The sequence below is a fragment of the Rhipicephalus microplus genome, chromosome 3, assembly GCF_043290135.1.
Source record: "Rhipicephalus microplus isolate Deutch F79 chromosome 3, USDA_Rmic, whole genome shotgun sequence".
Lineage (NCBI taxonomy): Eukaryota > Metazoa > Arthropoda > Arachnida > Ixodida > Ixodidae > Rhipicephalus > Rhipicephalus microplus.
Genome location: NC_134702.1, coordinates 26,357,068 through 26,380,167, shown reverse-complemented (window position 1 = coordinate 26,380,167; position 23,100 = coordinate 26,357,068). Strand labels below are relative to the sequence as shown.

General features: G+C 45.4%; 1 protein-coding gene across 1 annotated transcript in view; it reads right to left on the bottom strand.

The window, feature by feature from the left end:
• The window catches only part of sog (chordin short gastrulation), a 308,185-nt gene that overhangs the window by 46,813 nt on the left and 238,272 nt on the right, over positions 1-23,100 (bottom strand). The window contains exons 5-7 of the mRNA XM_075889131.1: positions 14,345-14,462; positions 1,950-2,055; positions 284-425 (exon numbers count right to left, since the gene is read on the bottom strand). Of these exons, the coding sequence (XP_075745246.1) occupies positions 284-425; positions 1,950-2,055; positions 14,345-14,462 (366 nt within the window). The remainder of the gene's footprint in view (positions 1-283; positions 426-1,949; positions 2,056-14,344; positions 14,463-23,100) is intronic.

Here is a 23,100-nt window from a genome sequence, read left to right as displayed (position 1 = left end):
GTCACAATCCGTACGTGCAACCATGCCTACAGACTTTCTGTGGACTTGTACAGAACTACATTTAAGCCATCTTCATAATCTCCATGTAACAGGGCCCAGGCATGGGCCATCACCTGACCTTCGCAGATCGTTCTATCGCTCACTCTTAGACTTCATACACGAAGTGAATTTGTACGTGCACTTAAGAAACCGCGTTGTACTCGGCCTAAGGGCGCGATTTCCAAACTCGAAAAGAAACTTTATAAAAAATTGAGGGTGAGGACGTGCGAATGTACTCACGTACCTGGTTCAAGTCTAGTAGACTGCACAATGCGGCCTGCCACCAGTCCGTTGGGATGTCCGTTGGTGATCAGAGCCATGTGGAGCTTCTCCTTCTGAAGAAGCCGCCGGTAAACCTTCGGTATCTTGGTCCACACAGCACAAACCTGCCCGGAATCGACAATATTTAACAGCTCTCGTCAAAAGAAGTAATTTTGTTGGGATCCCTTTTCGTAAGGGAGGCACTGTAGATTGTGCATTTTAAATTTTGGCACCACTACATCACCCTGCTATTTTTTACTTAGTGATAAAATTTCAAGGTCAGTTTGGCTGCATCATCGAACGGAAGCTGAAGGTCGAAAAAAAAACAGAAGTAAGTGCGATTGCGCCGCAGGTGTAGTTTCAACCCAGACGCATTCTACACAGCAGAGCCTGATGGCCTCTCCAAGCAAGAAACGAAAACAATGAAAGCAAAAAAAAAACATTATTGCACATTCGTTACATATTAGTGTAAAATGGAAACAGTTCTCCGTTTGAGTGAAAACGAGATAATATACAACAAACATGGCGTCCTTAACCTCGCACGTCAACAAAACACTTCTGGGCTACAATACGACACCAGCGTCTGTCGCGGCTTCACCAATTTACGCGAGAACGCTGTTAGAACGTGCAGATTCAAAACAATTCAAAACAAGTCCAAATTTTTATCACCTAGTCCATGTACATTGTGATCAGTAACGCGTCACTGTGTATCACACATTTACGCCATCATTCACAAAAGTGTTCAGTGTGTTTACACGTGCATCACTGCATCTTCTTATGAAAAATTTCTCGTTCCTTTTTAGCCGAACTCTATTCTCACGTCGATAACGTGTCTCGCTGTCGTTCGCCGTCACGTCTCAAAGCAAGAAACACGGCCCGCGGCTCGCAGACACCTCAGAGAGCTGGCTGTTCAATATCGACCGCGAGGTATACTGAAAGCTGCAATCTGGGGCGAACACGAAGCAATGCCTTCGCGGAGAACAACCCCCCCCCCCTCTCCGCCTACACACGGGAACACACATACAGCACGTTTACTTTAAAACACGGCCAGAAAAGTCGAGGAACAGAGCAGATGAGGTGCCTTCGAAACGGTGGTCGATATCGGAAAGAACAAACGGGTAGAGAAGGAGGAAGAAAGGTTAGAGAGGAGAAAGTAGCGGGACAGGAAGTGTGTAGGGCAGGAATCTGGTTGTCTTATGTCGGATGCCAGTGAAAAGAGAGACAGAGAATTGTTGGGAAGGGAAGAGTAGTGCATCAGAAAACGTAGCATGAAAAAGGTTGCATGTGATAGACGGGAGGTTGAAGAGCAAGAGCTGTAACAGTGGGAACGATATAGGGAGAGAAAAAAAGAAGACACCTGGAAGTAAACCTTATAGTCTGTTGCCCTGACCCTGGTTAAAGCAAACGACGTAAAGATACCATGAATAGCTGCGTAATGAATTGTAATAAAAAGTGGAACTAGAAGCGATCCGTTTAATAGCAGTATAGTTAGTAGTAGTTATAGTAGCAAGAGTAGTGGTAGTAATACATGTGGTGGTGGTAGCAGTAATAGTGGCGGTAGCAGTATTACGAGTAGTCGGAGAATTGGGAGTAATAATGGTGTTACTATCAATGCTGGTAGTACGAATGGGAAGATGAGTAACACAGACCTGAGTGCTGTTGTCGGCCGACAGAGTGTTTTTGTTGGCCACTTCGTGTTCCTGGACGATGTAGCCCTCTTCGTTCGTGATGGTGATGCTCGTGACGGGAGTTGGGCTACAAGGATTAAAAGAAAGAAGCATACGGAAGCGTTAAAAGGTGAAGTATATATGAACGCTGTCTTGCGTGAAGGATCGTTGACGCGATGCACAAAAAGCAAACAAAATGCACGTACACTGGAAACGTGTAGGGCGCCCTATGTTGGGCCTTAATCGGCTACATTTATCTCATAATTATCTCTGTCATTACTCTAGGGAGCTTCCAGCATTACTGCTTATCTCTCGTTATAGATTTTTTTTCCGGTTGCAAAATCCGGAGCGGTGGTTTTGCCAGCGAGAGCTGCAACTGTTAGTTAAGTCCGACCATCCAACAACATCAACGGCTGCGGAACTCGTAGCTCTTCGCGCTGCACTGTCGCGAACAACCTCAGAGACGGTCATGTTTTAGTTACTACAAAGTAGGCTTACAATCCCTCTTGTCAACTCCGCAGCGTGGAAAATACGAACAACCGGTATTCGAGATAATACAGCTTATTCACACGTCATTTGAGAAGGGGCACCGAGTGACATTTCAATGGTTGCCCAGCCACTTCGACGAGATTGGCAACGAACGTGCCGATAATACTGCGCTCTCGGCATTACGACGTCTCAAGGAAGAGGCTACAACCGTTTCAACGTATGATGCTGCTGTCGTACTTCGAAGAATCTCAAGGAATATTTCGCACTCGACACTAACTACGTCAAGAAGCGAAAACTATAGGCAATACCGCCTAAACGCATTGCGGTGATTTCAAATACCCACTACACTCCACCTAGGAGAGACCTCTCAGCTGAGCCGCCTATGGTTAACCCCCGTATTCATAAACGCTGGCAAAGCTGCTGGTGAGGATTAGTTAACATCAGATCTGCTGAAAGATAAAGGACAGATTGTGTTAGAAAAACTAGCCACCCTGTTTACGAGGTGTCTCCTGGCGAGAAGAGTACCAGAGTCTTGGAAGAACGCTAACATCATCTTAATACATAAGAAAGAAGATTACAAGGACTTGAAGAATTACAAGCCGATTAGCTTGCTCTCTGTAGTATACGAGCTATTTACAAAAGTAATTGCTAATAGAGTAAAGAAAACATTAGAATTCAATCAACCAAAGGAACAAGCAGGATTTCGAACAGGCTACTCAACAATCGACCACATTCATACTATCAACCAGGTAATAGAGAAATGCTCAGAATATAACGAACCACTATACATAGCTTTCATAGATTACGAGAAGGCGTTTGATTCAGTAGAAATATCAGCCGTCGTGCAGACACTGCGGAATCAGGGCGTCGATGAAGTATATATAAACATCCTGGAAGAAGTCTACAGGGGATCAAGTGCTACCACAATGCTTCATAAAGAAAGCAACAGAATACCAATCAAGAAGGGTGTAAGGCAGGGGGACACAATTTCCCCAATGCTATTTACCGCGTGTTTACACGAGGTTTTCAGAAGCCTAGAATGGGAACAGTTAGGGATAAGAGTTAATGGAGAGTACCTTAGTAACCTGCGCTTCGCCGATGACATTGCATTGCTGAGTAACTCGGGGGACGAATTGCAACTCATGATTACGGACTTAGACAAGGAGAGCAGAAAGCTGGGTCTTAAAATTAATCTGCAGAAAACGAAAGTAATGTACAACAACCTCGGCAAGGAGCAGCGCTTCGAGATAGGTAATAGTGCACTTGAAGTTGTAAAAGACTATGTCTACTTAGGGCAGGTAATAACCGCTAAGCCGAACCACGAGATTGAAGTAACTAGAAGAATAAGAATGGGGTGGAGCACATTCGGCAAGCACTCTCAAATTATGACAGGTAGATTGCCACTATCTCTCAAAAGAAAGGTATATAACAGCTGTATCTTGCCGGTACTTAGCTACGGAGCAGAACCCTGGAGACTTACAAAGAGGGTTCAGCTTAAATTGAGGACGACGCAGCGAGCAATGGAAAGAAAAATGGTAGGTGTAACCTTAAGAGACAAGAAGAGAGCAGAGTGGATTAGGGAACAAACGGGGGTTAAGGATATCATAGCTGAAATCAAGAAGAAGAAATGGACATGGGCCGGGCATGTAGCGCGTAGACGGGATAACCACTGGTCGTTAAGGGTAACAAACTAGATTCCCAGAGAAGGAAAGCGGGTTAGGGAGAGAGCGACTTGCACCGTCGTGTGTGGATCGGAAAAAGCTGCCAGGGTCCACATCTTGTGGGATTGTAAAAAAAAACAAAAAACATGGTTGATCCCTTCATCATAGTAATCGCTAAAACACGAAAGTAAAACAAGTCCTTACAGAGGTAGTTTAATGCACTTTGATATACAGGAGAGTTTGCACACTGTTCATTGTTTTTGACAGCTACAGCATCGCTTCTAGTGGATGCATATACGCTGACGCTCAGTGACACATGTACATACGGACGACGGACGTCCATCTTTCATGGTTAAACAGACCTCTATAGATGCTTGTGGTAATTAACGGTGAGAGCGGAACCATAGAAAGTAATGTGGCAGCCAGAATAGCGTGACTTAATGGACGCCGAACTTGGGATAAGGTCGCCTGCTCGCGGCATGGCGCGCTAGGGTGCTCGCGGCACACTAGCACGGGGGCGGGCACGAGTGCCGGAACAAGGCGGAAGTAGCGAGGGCTGCTTGCCGAGTAGAGGGCGCTACGTCGAGGTCACGTAACCCTTTCTTCGCGGGGCTACGATAGCCATCTACCGCACAATTAAGTTGTCTTTTCACTCTTCCTCTCTCATTCGCACTCACTCATCTTGACAACAGAACGATGGCACTAAAAACTGTTCTTCAATGGTATGCTGAAAAGTCATCGATAAATAAAGCAACCGAGACACTGCTAAACTTTCTCAGGACAACAGACTATAGCACTAGTTTGGTTTGGAAAAACTTGTCCAAAGGCATGCGCCCTATGCCTTTGGACAAGTAAATAAAGCAACCGAGACACTGCTAAACTTTCTCAGGACAACAGACTATAGCACTAGTTTGGTTTGGAAAAACTTGTCTAAAGGCATGCGCCCTACCACACGGCGGGCCGCTCCCACGACGGCACAGCAAGACCAAGACCTAGCGCCATATCGTGGGCAATCTCAGCCCAAAGTTGTGATGTTATATCCTCACTCCGGCGAGCGGAGTCCCCCTTGCTGGACGATGCTGTATCGATGCCACGTTCCGAAAGGCACTCCCACAGCATGCGTTGTAAGGTGGCTAAACTACCACATTTTCTACACGAGTTGCTTAAATAAGCCTCAGGATAAACGTAGCGTGTATTAGCGCAGCACCTAAAAGAGAGGGACACGACACATACGTAGAGATAGGTAGGCTACACAGACGTAGAGATAGGTAGGCACCAAGCCATCTAGCGCCTACCTATCTCTACGTCTAGCGCCTACCTATCTCTACGTCTGTGTCGTGTCCCTTTCTTTTATGTTACTAGCACCTACCTATCTCTACGTCTGTGTCGTGTCCCTTCCTTTTATGTACTGCGCTAATACACGCTACATTCATGGATGAACAACTCACCCGATAAGCAACCCTTCTGAACTCAGGATAAAGCTTGTAGAGAAAGCACGAGCTGCAGTGAACTTTAATTGATGCTGTACACCGCACAAGGCAGCCGCTCTGCTCGATGATGCGCGTGTCTGTGCTCCCCCTATTCTTCTTTACTCTTTTTTCAATCTCCCCCATTCCTTCCCCAGTGCAGAGTAGCATACCGGTTATGCCAAACTGATTAACATGCTTGCATATCTCCTCTGCCATTTTGCTTCCTTCCTTGCCACTTGCACCATCAAAATGTTAAAGAGCAGTATGGAGCCAGCAATAGAAGCCTCTTGATTATCCGTTTTTTTTATTTGATAATTTTTGTTATCATGACTTTCATAGAAACGATGAACTGGTCCACAGGATGCCTCCGCAGCGTTAACCACGCTTATTCAATTTTACCGTTTTAACTTCATTACGTGTCTTTCTTTCTCGCTCGAAACTTGCGAACATAAACGTGTTTTCGAATTAGTGTTCGTAGTTTGCAAGTTTAACGCATTCACAGAAGTGCGCAATCGTTTCTGTACTGTTTACTGACTCGATCAACAAACTTTCCTCACGCTACGACATTTGGATTAGTATTAACAGCAGTCCACTAGTGCACGTTATTTACCACGACGGCTACAGCTTTTTCGGCCCCCCTCAGATTGATTTTCTTAACTTCTGTCTGAGTCTGCGTATTTATATATTCAGCGATTGTTATAAATGGGCCAATTTCTGGTAATCACGCAGTAGTTAACCTAAATTAACTGTGCGAAAGCTTCGTAACGTCATACGTTCGGGAACTAAAACAGCCTGGTGATAATTTCTATTTACATCAATCAATCTTTGGAGCTGCTTAACGTATGTGCCAAAGCGAGAGACAATGTCGAGACTCTCTAACAGCGTAAAGCTGTAGGGAACACACCAACAAGTGCGGGGATGTTTCTCGCGTCGAGTGACTTTTTTTTTTATTCTCCCTTGAATGGCACTTCCTTAAGCGCTGACCTGAGAGTCACGAGATCGAATCCCGGCCGCGGCGGCTGCATTTCCGATCGGGGGAATAGTGCATGCTTGAAGACCGTGGTCTAGATTGAGGTGCACGCTAAAGAGCCCTATAGGTTCTCGAAATTTCCGGAGCCTTCCACTACGGCGGCTCTCATAACCATATCGCGATTTCGGGACAGTACACCTCATATAACATTATTATTATTATTATTATTATTATTATTATTATTATTATTATTATTATTATTATTATTATTATTATTATTATTATTATTATTATTATTATTATTATTATGTGCTTTTCGTGCATGTTAAAGTACCCCAGGTGGTCGAAGCCTCCGGAGCCCTCTGCTTCCGGCGTTCCTTGTCATCATAATTTTAGCAGGCATTTTCAAGCAAAAGAGGGGGAGACTTGCACAGGACATAGAACCCCAACAATATAATTGTTATTTACTAGCACGTTAACGAAATCTCGTGATGATAGAGAGATGAGGTCACGCTTAACTGAAATTTTGCCCAGCAAGGATGTTCAACTGGCGCTGTTCGGACAATCAGACGACAGGGGTTCGTGTTGGCTTCCACGACGCTTGCCAGTAGGCTTGCCAGTACGCTTGCCTAGCGGGCAGTTTCAACGGAAAGAGGGCACAGACTTGCACGGAAGTACAAAGGGTGTTGTGCCAGACTCACAGTGAATTTTTTTTTTTGGGGGGGGGAGGCAAGCATATATACGTATTAGAGGGGATTATAGCAGCACCCAGGAAGCATTCGTTGAAACGAGATGTCAACGCGGTGCTCATGCTCAAGCGGATTAGTGTGCAGACGTAGCCAGTTATGTTTACAAGAACAACGAAAACCAGTCTCGTTTCCACCTCACTCGGCGCTCTCTGAAGCCGAAACGGTGACAATGCGCTATAAAACCATTTCCAAATGAGAAACACGTCGTTAGTTACAACTGCGATACCACAACTAAGTTTCTACCTCTGGGTGTACAGGGGCTTTCTAATGAACAGCGAATGGTCGAAATTTTCAAATCCTTCCGCTACGGCGCACTTCATAGTCTTATCGTCCTCATGGCACATAGCCCCACCGCAGTGGCTTAACGGCTAAGGCACTCGGCTCCAGACCTTGATGTCACGGGATTGAATCCCGGCTGCAGCACCTGCATTTTCGGTGGAGGCCAAAATGCTGTAAACCCGTGTGCTCAGATTCGGGTGCACATTAAGAAAAAACCCAGGGGGGCGAAATTTCCGGTGCCTTCCATCATGACGTTCTCATCATCATATGGTGGTTTTGGGACGTTAAACCCTACACATCTGTCGTTTTGGCACATAATGCTCCAGATATTATCAATGAATGAAATTTGTTTGGAAACGTGCCGCTACGCATCATTAGTGAAAGCTTTTTGGTGAAGGGTGCATTGCTGACAGCTCTATTAGGACAGGTAGCGGTGACGAGAAAAGGAACAAAAAAAAGAAAAAAGAGGTGCGGGAGTGGCATCGATTGCGATGTTTCAGGGACGGTTGGCCGATGCTGGCTTACTTCCATCTGACATCGATCGTTATACGTGGCGACGTCCTGGGCTCTTAACGAACCGGGCGCAGTTAACGACGTTACGTGCGCCCAACACCTCGCCATCGAGAAAGCCCGGATCGAAACCGATCGCCTGTGCCGATATATTTCCTCCAGTTGTGCCCTGCTTGCGGTAAATCCCGCTTAGACACGCGACACGGCGATGGTTGGATCGCTGAGGAAAGTGGCGACGTATAGGCTTCTTGATAGCAACACTTCGTATGCGTCGAGAACCTTCGTGAATACTGGTGCTGGTGATTTTTTGAAGTTGTGTTAAAGATAATGCCTTTATGTGACCAGTAAGGTTAAGTGCTGCGTATTACGAATTGACAGCTTTCTACGCTATATATTTTTAGCCCATTCTTGCCACTGAGCTCATGAACATGTTGTGCATCATTACTCTTGTCGTCCAGAATGGACAGAGGTTAAAGTAACAATAAGATTCTGGGGTTCTTACGTTACAAAACGACAATATAATTGAGAAGTAATATCTTCAATTGATGGAGGGGTATATGATCGGAGGGTTCCCGAACTATTTATCAGGTTGAGAATTTTTTTTAATGCACACCTAAATAGAAGTACATGGGTCCGTAGTTTTGCTTTCATCGAAAGACAGCCGCTGCTTCTGGGACTCGCTTCCGCGACCTTCGAATCAGGCGTTGAGCACCGTAATTGCAATAGGCCATCATGGCGGGTGCCGTATCAGCTATTAAGATTGTCGTTGTTCTGCGTTTGCGTTTGTCTTTGTTCGTTCTGGCCTTTCAGCTTACTGAGATGGCACACGCACCATTATTCACGTCGTTACAAAAAGATAGAGGGAAAAAAAGAGTCACAGCTTTGCGACAAAGGCGAAGTAATCAACGCGATAGCAACTAATTGGAAGCTCTTGTGCAAAATTGCAAGCAGATCGAAACATGCCCAGCGTTTCTCACGCACAAATGACGCACGAAACGTACTCACAGGTACAGATGAACGCGAATAAGCGTCTCAGTTGTTACTTCTCGGTGTCTCAAAAGCGCGCCTTTTTCGCTAATGAAGGCTGTGCAACAATTGCAGTGGCCTTTCTGCACCCCGTAACTACAACAGAATCGTTCCAGAGCAATCCCGACGCCAGCCGAGACGTATGATCCTCCCCACCGGGAAATAAGGGCACGCGAGAGATTGTTCACTCCCCTCCTCTCCGCGGGCCAAAGTACGCGTGAGAGAGGACAACCGTCGTGCGCTCATTGCGCTACCTTGCTGATAATGCTGAAAACACGATAGTTCCCTCCCCTCTCCGAGGAGAGGGGAAACGAGCCAACAGTTCGGTCTTGGAAATACACGTCTCATCGACGACCTTTTCAATTAGCCGTGTTCTCCTGCCTTCTATTTTGTTTTTGTTTTATACCCGGGTAAACAGGACTTCAGTGACGTACTTCCTTCACGAAAATCACGTCGGAAAAAAGTGCCCGATCAGATGGCAAAGCAAATGAGTTCTTTCTACTTGGGTCGAAAGTACGACCTCTTGTTTCTAGCAACAGATGCCGGGCACGCTATTCATTACTTCATGGTGCCGCACACTGGATGGAGGCTTTACCAACACGCCTCCTGTGTCTCTAACGTTCCCCTCCCAGCGCTCTTGGTTGGCGGTGTGCTGTCGCGCTCCGGTAGTGGTAACGGAAATTAACGCATCAATATTATGGCCTTCGAAATTAACTCCTGAACGCGCGTTGTTACAAGTCAGACGCAATTTCGTCAAAGTTTCAACAGTCAGCGTTGTGGCGACATTAGCTCAAGGGTCGGAGTCACTCATGGAATCCGTCAATACAAAAAATAGTCCTGCAACGCACACATGCCTCACCTGGCTTAACACCGCATTCTTCGCTAACGCTCGAGAAAAATAGCCGCCATGCTACAGGGGACCTACGACGCACATCTACTTCAGCTATTGTGTGCCATCATTCTCTATCATGGCACGGTATGGCGGCCTTGTAGCAAGTTTTGTGTTGTATCAGCGATGGTTTTTTGGCTGCCACACCACTTTTTCCGCTTACGCTCTCGACGTTAGCTACTTCAGCTAGTAGAGGAGTATGTTTAGTAGTTAATGGTTGACGTTAGTCATGAAATAAATTTTGAGCTTAGTGTTCAATGGGACTCGGGCTAACCGAAATTCCCCTATCACGGGCTCACTTGGAATCGAACTCTCTAAAACAATACTGACCCGGACTCACTCGTTCTCAGCCTCACAAATTGATCTGAGGCTGAGTGAGTCCGAGTGAGTTGACTCATGAGTCTGCTGGCTTAGAATTAGCTTTTTTGCCCATGGTGTCATGCACTTTAACACGTATTAAGTTCTCTTATTCGTGCCTTTTGCTATAGTACCTTCGAAAACGAGTGATAACGGCTCGCAAACCAGTAAAGCCATTTTTTAAAGATATAACAACATAGGAAGTACTTATCAAAAACTTCCCTGAAAAAAAAATAGCAGGGACGGAGGGGGAGGTGAAAGCACCCTTCTATGTAACTTATGTCTCTGATCAATAAATATTCGAATGGTTTACGAACGACACTGCTTCTGAATACTTGTGAGTAGACGTGAGTGTAAAAGTGAATCCAGGTAAGTCTCATAGTAATGCTCAAAATAGGTAAACAGGAGACTACCACTTCTTGTGGCGTTGGAATCAACCATGTGTTTTTTCTCTTTCCCTTCCAAACTATTACGTAAAAGCACAGTTTCTGAGTATACCCAGTAACAATGACTTGAAATCAATAGCTGCGCGTCACTTTCCTCACCACCATGAGGCACTCTATCATCGACTCCACCTCAATGCTCCATTCGTCAATTGTTCCATCTCAACGGGCTGCCTTGGTTTGACCACTAACCCTATATTGTGTCACTTGTGGTATCATTAAAGAGGGGGAAGCAAAATTTGCAAGATTGTCAGGCACACAGAAGGGAAAACGTTTTTGTACGAGGTGAAATATTGTCACGCGTATACAAGCATCGCTCCTGCGGAGCCGCTGAAATGTCACCGAAAGGAAGACGACGACAACGTTGTGGTTGAGAGGTTAAGTCTGGGTTGCCCTGTTGACTTGCATTCTGTGCGCTCAATGCAGTGTCATCTCGCTCTGATGCTGAGTGGCGACCCATTAACAAATACTCCTTGTTACAATATGTTCCGATTCCCAAAAACCTTTGGTTGAGAGAAGATTTCAGTAACAAGACCAGAACAACAAACTTCTTGGGCAGATGGCTTTGGTTAGTGTTGGCCTTCTCCTCTTCAGCAACCTCCAACTTAAATAAAATTTCTCTCCACTCTCTTCGAGGTTCTTAATAATATGGACAAAACGTAAGGTGGCTTACAGGATTATTGTGTTAGCGCTTCTAAATACCAGAATCGCATTTTTCGTGTTTTATATAATGCACTGTAAGCAAAAACTATCCGAGTTTGGGGTTTTCGCGGCTCATGACCTCTGAAAACTCTCTTGCATTAAAAATTACTACCTCGTGTAGGAGTAAAAGATGGTACATGACATAGTTTTACCACTACCGCTCAGGCAAGTAGTAAAAGGATGTCAAAATCCAGTTTTACCACGTAGGGAGTTTTCTATCACGTGATTTTTAACCTGCGTATCAGAGTTTATTACTACGTGACTGCAAGGTGCAGCTGCTTCGGTGGCTTTTGCCCCATACCCCCATCGTGACGCTCTCAGTGAATCCTAAAGTTACGCGAAAACCACAGATCTTTTTTTTTTTTTGGCATCGACGTGCCTCAGGACTGACCTCGAGTCAACGCACTTTCACTGGAACTGGGGGCAGCATAAGCACAACAAGCGAGAACAGCATTCTGTGAACGAAGAAGAAAAAAAAAAGACAGGGGGATCTCAAAAAAATAAAAAAAGAAAGAAAACCTGCTGTGGAAATTTGTCCTGCATATTTTCGCTAATTGTTGGCTTTTGCTCGGCGGTGGTGCCTTGGAGCCAGACGGTGCAAGAAGCTCGGTATCTGTGTGTCTGGTTGGGCTGATGGATCTCACGTGTTTCCTACATCGTCAAACGACAGTGCACTTCCGAGCGCCTCCGAACCTGCACGTCGCGGATATCTCGCTTCCGAGCCGAATCGCGAATATCTTCCAGTGGTAACAAAATCAATCTGGTGTCATCGTCCGTGCTTGCCTACTGGAGAAGCAATAAGCGAAATGCTTCAATCTGTCGTCGGCACCGAGCCGCGGCCGCCAGTGACCAGTGGGAGTGTGTCGCCGGGGCAGGTGAAGGAAGCATCGCATATATTTTGTTCCACAGTAGGCGATGTCTGCGTGAGTGAAGCGCTGCCCGAATTGCCCACCTCATGCACCAACTGTTCTCAAACATGTAGCGCGAAGTCGATACGAGGCAGACGGAACCAGCAAGCGGCTGCCGGTGAGCACGAAGAAAACCGGGACGGTGGTCTTTCGTTGGAAGTATGCATACACCGCTTCGTCCCCGTAAGATAACGGTCATGTGTTCATTTATGTCTGAAATGACGACGAAATTCGCACAGGATATGTGTTCTGTGATCGCCAGCTGTGTTTCATCGGATAGCCGTGCACCTCGAAAACGCCTAGAACGCCGTCGGTAAGAAGCTTGTGTGTAGGCGTGCACCGCTCCTCTACGCCCGTTGTGATGAATACGTGCTGCTACTGTGTTTGTGCACCGTCGCTCAATGAAAATCATTGAGCCACCATGGTTTGTGCGTACTTATGTATATTTTATGGACTTGTGGATCAGCAGTGCTAACACGCGTGGGGCCATGAGCCCAGTGTGCCAAGTAATTATTGGATACTCAAAAAGGTGAGATTGGGTAGATTTATAATAAAAGGTCGGTGTGACATTTAGTTCCCTCCAGCCCACCTTAAGTTTACGCTTGCACCTTCAACCGTTGTTGTTAATCAATGCAAGAAAGAGCTCTCCTTCCGGTCCTACAGGGCCGGTCAAAAAGTCGTGCCTATATATACCGGATTGTCGAAGTATAGTTGAGCAACGCGTGGAGTCTGTTCGAGTGGTGTACTATTGTGCATTTGTTGTGTGTGCGTGTTTCTATGTAAATCTATGTGTCACCGATTCTGCCGTTTAATAAATTCAATCAATTCTGCTATTTAATAAATTAGTCGACTCTGGGCGAATGCACCCATCATTTCTTTATTTTTTTACCACCAGAAATAACTCCCAGAAATCACCTCAAAAACTTTGCGAAGGCAGTAAAAGTTTACTCTCTCTATACTCGCTCAAAACCTCACTGGGGTAAATATTTACTACTCTCCCTACGTTCAAAACTCAGTTAGCACGAGAGTAAATTTTTACCTCGATAGTAGGTGGTAAAAAAAACCCAGGAAAGGTAGTGCGCTAGAGGACAAATGGTTTACCCAGTTTTTGAGGTTATTTCAGGTCATTTTCGTTTAGTGTGTAGTACTGTCCTGTTTTTCCTAGGGTCTTAGTTTCATCAATCCCCTTTCCTACACCGAAAGAAAGATACTAAATTATTAGGGCTCATTTTTTTTGTTAGTCACAATATTATGAAGAACTAAGAGGCAATGATGCTAAGGAAAGTAAAGGGGATGTTATTAGTAGTACTTGCAAAGTTAGCCACAATATTATGAAGAACTAAGAGGCAATGATGCCAAGGAAAGTAAAGGGGATGTTATTAGTAGTACTTGCAAAGTAAATGTAACGAACGTAAAGTGGACGAAAAGATTACTTGCTACCAGCAGGATCCGAACCTATGACCTCCGTGCAACATACTACGCACAGTAGCATGTAGGAGCCTTTATAGACGCCGGCAGAATTTTCTCCTATTCAGTAAAGAACTTTTTTTCTCTTCTTCACCTCCTAATGACAACTTCAACAAAAACTCGAGATGACACACGCACGTTAGGCCGCATATCAAATCTATGGCTGTCTGTAGGAAGAGGCTAGCCGATGAAAATTCTTGAACACCGGATGTCGCTCGAGCTGAACTTTCGAGAAACGCTGTTATCTTCGTCAACTCTGCAACATTAGGGCTGAAAGGCAGTCCCGGCTTAGAAGAAAACAAGATGCCCAGTTGAAACGGTGGCCGCAGAGATACACCCGCGTTGAAGAATTACGTTTCGTCAAGCTTCCATAGTGTCCCGAATGGACGAAGCTTAAGAGTTGTCAAAGACCAGCAAAGAGGAAAGAATGGGCGGAAGTCGCCGAAAAGCACTCGCACCTGTTGTGGTAGACACCGATGTGGAGGTCCTTCTTTATGTAGGTCAGGTACCCGACGGCCGCAACAGTCGTGGCCGCAGTGGGATACGAACCACGACCAGTGAGTAGTGCACTGAACTCTGCGCAAAAATAAGGCAAACAAAACGTAAGCATGTTCTTAATGGTCAACGCATGCACGTGTCGTGATCTTTTGTTTACACGTCATGCATTCATTTAGTTAGGTTTTGTAAGCTTTTATTTTTTAATCAATACAATTAATAGGCTCAGATCGACCAAGAGAAGAGACAGATCTCAAGGACTCTGAACATACTATCAAAATGCGCCGAATATATTCGCCGGCATTAAATACATATCAATGTATCGATAGTCTGCGTCTCTATCAGACAACGTACTGCCCCATACTATGTGAACAGGCCTGATGAGGAGTGATCCACGAGAATAAATAGTAAAGAGCACCGATAAGTAGCACCTTTTGTTTCGTTCCTTTACGGTTGCCGACATCATTAACTTCGAAATACTTGCACAGATTCATCGAGACCACCAGAAATTTCTACTTCTCAGCAACCATCGTCGTCTTCAGCTCGTGTCGACACAACGCGTGCACAGCCCACGTGACCTCCCGTCCATTACACGCCTGGGTGGACGAGACATGTTCGCTCGCTATAGACAGGCGAAGTCGTCTAGACGAAACGGCGGATGTGCGCATTTGCATGCATTCACCATTTTTACAACCCCGTAGTTGAGCCAAGGCCGGGTTTTAATTATTACGCACCGGCCTTGCGCACGCAAGTATCAACCAGCACGCGCACACGTGTTACGCAAGATACGGTCGGTAGGCCGTTCGGCGCCGTACCCTTTTGTCCTGCAGCGCGCGTGGCAGGCTGCCACAAGGTGATCGCTGGACGCATTAGTGCATAAAACACTGACCTATTCAGACCAGACACGGTTAATCTGTCACTTTAGGCACAGTTCTCTGCTCTTCTGTCGCCACCCCAGCAGGAGACAGACAGACAGACAGACAGACAGACAGACAGACAGACAGACAGACAGACAGACAGACAGACAGACAGACAGACAGACAGACAGACAGACAGACAGACGGACGGACGGACGGACGGACGGACGGACGGACGGACGGATGGACGGACGGACGGACGGACGGACAGACCACTCACTCACCACTTTTGTTTTGGTGAGTGAGATATGGTTTTAATAAATCTTCTTTAACTAACAATATCTATACCTGGGGTTTCACGTACAAACACCACGTTATAATTGGAGACGCCGTATTGGACGCCTCAAAAAATTTCGAAGAACCTTGTGTTATGCAACGTGCTCTTACATCGCACAGTGCACGGGCCTCTAGCAACCACTCTCTGAAATCGAAATGCGGCCGCCAAGGCCGTGATCGAACCCACGACTTTCAAGTCAGAAGCCAAGCATCACTCACTCACTCACTCACTCACTCACTCACTCGCTCTCTATTTCGCTCGTAAACTACATTACTGTGTCAGCTCTAGCGTTGGCAGGACTGCACGGAATCAGCGAACCGAGATTCATTTCGGCGCCCGACCTTGGCTGCCTCTCGACCTTGACAGATGCGGGCGGCAGAGAGCGAAACTAGAGTCCAGCGCATGCGCCGACAATGTGTCACCGCACGCACGCAGCCACGCAGTCCCACATTCTCGCTTCGCCGAGTCAGGCTTTCGATTAACGTCCACACTCCGAGACTGCGAAGATCGCGGGTTCCCGGTCATTAAGCGCGGAACCCGCCGCGCCGACTCTTCTCAAATATTCGCGCAACGCGGAACATCTGGAAGGGCGCGCCGCTCCTAATGAGCTTAATGGCCAAGACGCGCTCTGATGAACCTACGCCCCGCCCGGACGAAATCAATGGCGAGCTATCACGACTCCACGCGTAGTATGGCGTTAGTTTGCATGAAGGGCAACTGGCGACTCCTCGTGTAGCCACTGGTTGTGCTTTAAATCTTTCTGTGGCTGCATCTACTGCGAGTGTCTGTGTTAAGAGCGAGAACCTGAATCTTGTCACAGGTGTGAGTGTTTGTGCGTATATGAAAATGAGCGTGCGTCGTGTATGCACGCACGCATGCGAGAAAGATAGTGCGTATATGTGTGTGCGAGTACGAAAAAGTGCGAGGTTTTGCAAGCGAGAACGATAACATGATTATAAGGCGAGCCGCATTGGGGAACCACAGAATACTTTTTATAAGATGGAGTTATTTTATGTGCATTTCAGGTGCACGGGGTGTATTTCGCATTTCTCGCCATCGTAATAATGACAGACTCCAGCTTTGTTTGCTTCATCGTGCGTGTGTGCGGCGAGGGGGGGGGGGTGGAGTGCACGCCTAACATAACATAACATGCGTATATTATTCCTTCTACCTTTTCACGTGAGCATGTAGTCCAGATAAATTATGTGATTATATCCAGGAAGCTTTTATCGCAGACCATGCCTAACCATAGCCACTGTTTTTCTATTGATATTTAGTTCGCAAGTGTTGCATGAGCGTGCTTTTTCATTCACTCTGCCGCCCTCTGGAAGCATCGCCTAAAGCAATGGCTGTTATGACGTGTACCACCTGGTTCTGTACTGGTTTGAGATCTTCCCTAAACTTCATTATTTCATTGTGTTGCATGCTTTTGATAGAAGTACTGCTTCAGCGTACCCACTTCATCATCATCTTAATCATCATCATCATCAACATCATTATCATTTATTTACCATTAAAAACTCTTTACAGTGTACTGCATCAAGGGGGAAGGGACAAAATCCAGAATAACAACATGCAATTATGGTAAAATACAATATGGTAGAGGTCATTAGAAGAGGTCATCATATTACAAACGTAGGTAAACAGGTAGCTAAAGAAATAAAGGTTTTAAAATACAATAAATACTTGTTAGAATTCGAAGAGCGATCCCCATTCTTATGACCTCTCAATAAAATGCTTTGTTAGGTGCGTTGATTCCTAATAGAATAGGTTTGAGCACAAATGGATAACACACAGAGAGGAGGACGGGTGTATGAGCGCTCACTGCCAATTGTTTTGTTGTGTTTTTCAGAAAACACAAAAAATTTCTATTTTTTTATTTTTTCTTGCTGGTGTGTGCGCAGACACACCAGTGGTGTGCTATATTCCCATGTGTTTTCTAGAAAAACCAGTTGGTAGTGAGACCTCGTACAATTGTTCTATCTTCTTGTGTGTTGTCGATTCACGCTCAATCCTATTTATGGCCTCTAAACGCTTGGCCGTCGACCTGTTTTATTTAGGAACTTCATTTCTTTCTCTCTCTCTCTTTTAACACGAAATTGTTTTATGTCGTGGTCCACCACGGCTATGCTGATGTGTTTCCGTCACGGAAGTGACGTTGAAAAATATATGCTAAGAAAGTGCAGAAAAAAAAAGAGAAAAGAAGCCTTTGGTCGCACAAAATTAAACTAGCAACCTCTCGTTTCACAGCACACGGTGCTAACCACTATGGTACTGGAGTGCGTTGTCAGTAAAGCTAACGGCAAGTCATTTATATGCACCATACACCAGTTCGCAGTCCTCAGAGCTTCGAAACTTTAGCGCGTTTTCATTATCAGTGGCGAGATGGCGCGACGTGCTCGCGTTAGGCTAGGGAGCCTTCATTTGCTCGCGTCTACGAAGACGCGCGCGCACATGAAGGTTTTCTATAGCGTTGGGCACGCTCTAGAGGTCGTCACCTCAACGCAGTGCCGCCTCCACGGAGCGTGGTCTCTACTGGGCGTGCGCTTATCAGACCAGTAATTCCGGAGAGGACCAAGGTCACTTCGCACACTGCCGCGGCCACGTTTACGAAAGGAGCGCGCTGCCGAGCCGCGACGCAGGAAGAATCAAGACAGTTGTTCGCGCTTGTGTATACTGCGCTCGTTTCGTGCGTCCTTCTTTTGTTTGAACAGCGCGCCTTGAGTGTCAAGCTGGGACAGTTGTTAGTCCGCACACGCTCCTCCTGTCTACGCTTATTTCGTGCGTGCTTTCTGCCTGAGGTGTGCGCTGCAAGTTTCGTGCTGCTTACCATTCTTAACGTGACTTTAAAGTTTGCCACTGTTACTGAAACAATGCACAGTAAATACTTAAATATTTATGTAAAAACACGTTTCATTTTCGCGTTATAGCGATTCTTTTATAGTGGCACCAGCCACGTTTTTTTTTTTCTGAGCTCCAGTTTTATAATGTTTAACGACATCGGTTATTCACTTATGTCCACTATTCCGTGCTATAAAGATACACAAAGTTTGCATCCCGCTTACAGGCATGAGACTGTTCTTGTTCCCTATCTTTTTGAGACAGTCGCGATGCACATGTAGTTTTACCGCTGCGGACTGCAGCAGGCATTGCAGTTCTGAAAACAAGTGAACTCTTTCATCCATAACATGCATCTGGCGCCCTCTTCTTCTGCTTATGTACATAGATATAGGTACACATCCTTGCTTTAGTTTTATCTTTCATACCCTTCTCTCCCTCTAGCTCTCGTTCAGTCACTAAAGCACTCCATTATTCTGTTTATTTCTCATCTCTCGGATTATTCCTTTCTCTCTATTCACATTTTCTTGCATTTTCTTCTAGCGTAGGAGGCACCCCATACAGACTGTCGTGTTATAAAGCCAAACAGTTTATCCAGTGTCGCGATAAAAAAAATGAAAAAAAAATCGAGCCTTTTTAAGTCGGCTTCCCATTGCGCGCATTGTGCGCCATAAAGGCGACCGGCTACCGACATGAAAACCCGGAGTTTTGCTCCATTTAGCTTGCTTTCCTTTTTTTCCCTCCTTTTGCGAACCGTCTTCTTGCGTTATCATTCTGAGAAGTGCATAGTGTTGTTCGTTTGCAACACGAGATCAACAGAACCTACTGAAAGGAACTTCGCTTAGATTTTGCGTGCTTACGACTAGAACCTACGCAAAAGCATGACATATTCAAAGCGTAGTGCCATTTGTTCATCTATCTATCTATCTATCTATCTATCTATCTATCTATCTATCTATCTATCTATCTATCTATCTATCTATCTATCTATCTGTCTGTCTGTCTGTCTGTCTGTCTGTCTGTCTGTCTGTCTGTCTGTCTGTCTGTCTGTCTGTCTGTCTGTCTGTCTGTCTGTCTGTCTGTCTGTCTGTCTGTCTGTCTGTCTGTCTGTCTGTCTGTCTGTCTGTCTGTCTTACATACAGAGAGAGAAGGAGGCCTTCATCTTTTTTTTTATTTTTCTTGCACGTTGCTTTTTTTTACTTGTTAGACTGTTCGAAGTACTGTTGATGTAACCTTTAGCGTCAATGCTTGTGCAACCATTGGACTAAGGTATACCAATTCGCATAAATATTCGCCTCCGTAGCTGTGCGTTGACGAGGTGTTGGTGTGCTGTGTTAGCCACCTATGCGTTAACGGTCTCATTTACAAGGCGACAGTTTGAGAGTAGCCAAGAATAACTAGCTACGTCTTTAATGAATGTCATCACCTGGCGCCACGAATGGAGCGTAGGCACGGGTATTAACAGATGTAAACTTTTCAAGCACGTACAACGTTTCAAAGACGTACAACGAAAAGAAAAAAACACAATTCTACGAGCAATGCGAGATGTTCGGCGCAACAAAGAGTATGGCCTAGGCGCACAAGCCCTACTCTCGAACGAATTTCTTACAAGAAACAGAAATTGTGAAACAAAAATAGAGCCGAGTTGCTCACGTTCCAAGATTTCATTGGCACGCCCTGTTTATCCACGTGTGCTGTCCTCTTAAATGCGAAGCACAGCGAGTACTTCGCATCTTTGAACGGAGCGGCACTTCTAAAGCTATCTACGGTGCCGTCAGTTGGTTACGATTTTGTCGTGCCATAACTCTGACGCACTTCAACGCGTTTCTCGGTATATGTCCCGTTAATGCCATACTAATCATAGTTAGCTATAAATACAAGAGCTAGGATGTCAGCCAATTGTCATTCTTTCTAATGAAGAGCCATAAAAGCTTGCTATATCTGAGCGCACTGATTAGCTGACTGATGAGCCTCAAGCAAGAGCATACCTTATCTCTTGAGTCAGTGAGACGCACTGTACGAAATCTCATAGACGCTGCAGCGGTACGTCACTGTATCTATTCATGCTATTATATTAATCTGTACACCTGCCCCACGTTTGCTCTGTAAGGCCTGTGAAGCCGGCCTTTCACTAACTAAAGAGACAGACCCCAATGTGCAGGGACGCGAGCTATGCGATAGCGAAAGGAATGAAAACATATCTACAAAAACATCAACTTCACACATCCGTTCTTCCTGTTTTTGTTTGCCAGAAACTTAGCCTTGTTTTTCTTGTCTGGAGTCTCAGTGTCAGCTTCGTAGCTTTATTATTATCATTAAAAAATATATGACTTTTTTGTTATTTTGTCTCCTGGAACACGTACAAATATTACTTCTGCTATCAAGCATCTGAAGCTAGTAGTTGTTGTAGCGGTTGTTGTTGTTGTTGGGAGAGAACTTTCGTTGCTAGTGCGAATGTCACCAGATGCTATTTTTTTTAATGGCTTTGCAACATTTTCTTGCTCTCTACGGAGGCGCGATTGGTAAGGAAAAAACTGCTTCTGTTTTCTACTTTCGAGCGAATTAAGTGCGCCTGCGCTCGCAAGCTTCCCAACGCGAATCTAAGCAACCTCTATGTCGTAGCAAGAAAAAGTTCTCAAATCTAAAGAAGATCATAATAAGAAGTTATCTTCTCATTAGCAGTGTGATAACAAGGTCGCAATTCTTTCACCTTTTAGATGATCCAGCTTAACTGTACTACGTGCTGGCTCGGTTTCTCTTAGCTTTTCTAGATGTCAAATGCGTGTGACTGGGGTGTAGTGATTCATGTAGGGGTGTCGTGTGAAGATATTCGCATCGACACAACACCGTGAACATTAGTTCAACACAATGTGAAAGGGCGCAATCAGGCGACGCAATTGCCTGCAAACATCGCGAAGCCAGGTCAGCCAGAAACCTGTAATATCGTCCTCCTCCCTCATCATCGCCATCATCATCATCATCATCATTAAATCTACACTCTATAGAAATCACGGTGTAAAATTCCTCCAAGGCATAAATGTAATGTCAGAATTGGGAAAAAGTGTATTTCATTCTGATTTTTGTCTAACAGAACTTCCTCACTCAGTGATAGCTTGAACTCTGTCGACCTCGGCGTCACGGTATTTATCTCTGCTGCATTGTTCAGACAGTACACTTGATCAGTGAAATTCACTGCTCTAGTCAGTCATCCAGTGATCTTTGCTCACGTACCGGTTCCACGTTTTAACAAGTAAGATAATCAAGTTTTAAGATAGTGAACATTCAGCAAGAGGCTCAATTCAAGATGTTTGTGCGACCTTGATTCAATCAATCAATGGACAATTGAATAACTCGTTGCTTGTTACAATAATTTCCTATTCAATGAAATACGGAAGAAATGGCGCACCTTGTCACATACAAGGAGATAGTTGGCTTTTTCACAAGTACATTAATAACGTGGTGAAGCTCGATTTCGCGAGTACCAACAGTTGCTAGCAATGGGGGATATCCAAGCTTGCGTGAACGTATGCCTGCAGTTGCACAAAGGGTGCCAATTTTTGAAGTAATAACATTGGAGTAACAAACCACACCTATCATTTTTGTTTTCTGTACAACACCCGAGAGCTTTTGTAGGTAAATTTAAATCATGAAGACAAGGGATAACCGACCGCTAATTTGTGACCCCTTGAAGTGTACTTAGATTGTCAATTTTTTTTCCTCTGTTGTCTTTAGAGCCGACGCAGACCTTCTAGATGTGAAGCATCTTAAAGCTGGGTTCAATCCAGTGTGCGGCGTGACCACCCTTACTGCGCATGTGTGTCACTTCCCCCCACCCTCCTCTCCAACGATTTCACCCCCTCTCGCCTCACAACGCCGACGCAGGCAGCGTCCCCTAGTCTACGCTCTTCTCCTTTCTCACTCCTCTAGGCGTCCCTCCCCTCGACGTTCTCACACCCATTACGCATGCGAGTCCCCTCTCCCTCTCTCACCTCGAAACGCTGACGCAGGCAGCGTCTGCTAGCAAGTATTCCGCGTGAAAAAACTGACTGCTAGCGCTGCACAACCATTCTCTAGCCACTTCTAGTATATAGGCTATAGTGAAAAAAAGTCATATTCTACTTCACTATAATCTAGGCACTGGATCTTGGCCTCCAAAGCAGTGCCGGTAGGAAATTTTTCTTGTGTGTTGTTGGACAATAAGAATTCGCAGCGCGCGCGTTAACTAAAAGCAGATTGCTGGTCTCTGTGTCCAATCGGAGCCTTCTGTCTCCCATTGCCCATTATCAGCGAATGGCATGTTCCAGTAGGAAACACCGGTTCATCGCTGCATGCTTTACGCTTTCCCAGGTTTCTCTCCTGCGCAAAGCCGCGATGACCACCAGCGTCAACACTGCCGCCATTGTATGCGGTAGCAGCCGCTGCATGGCATTTAATCTGATTCCATTTAGCACGAGTTTTTTTTTTTTGCATAGGATGCATACTTAGTGAGACATTGTATCTAATGCCACAGCCAGTGCATGGAATATATTTTATTTTGAGAGACGATAGTCTTGCTTTGTATACCTTAACACAGAAATTTAGGTCTGCCTGCCTGTCTGTCGGTCAGTCGGTCGCACGATTCAGCCATCCGAATAAAGCTTAAGCACATGTTCAACACCCTGCAATCTTGAACAGGTAGCTTCGTACA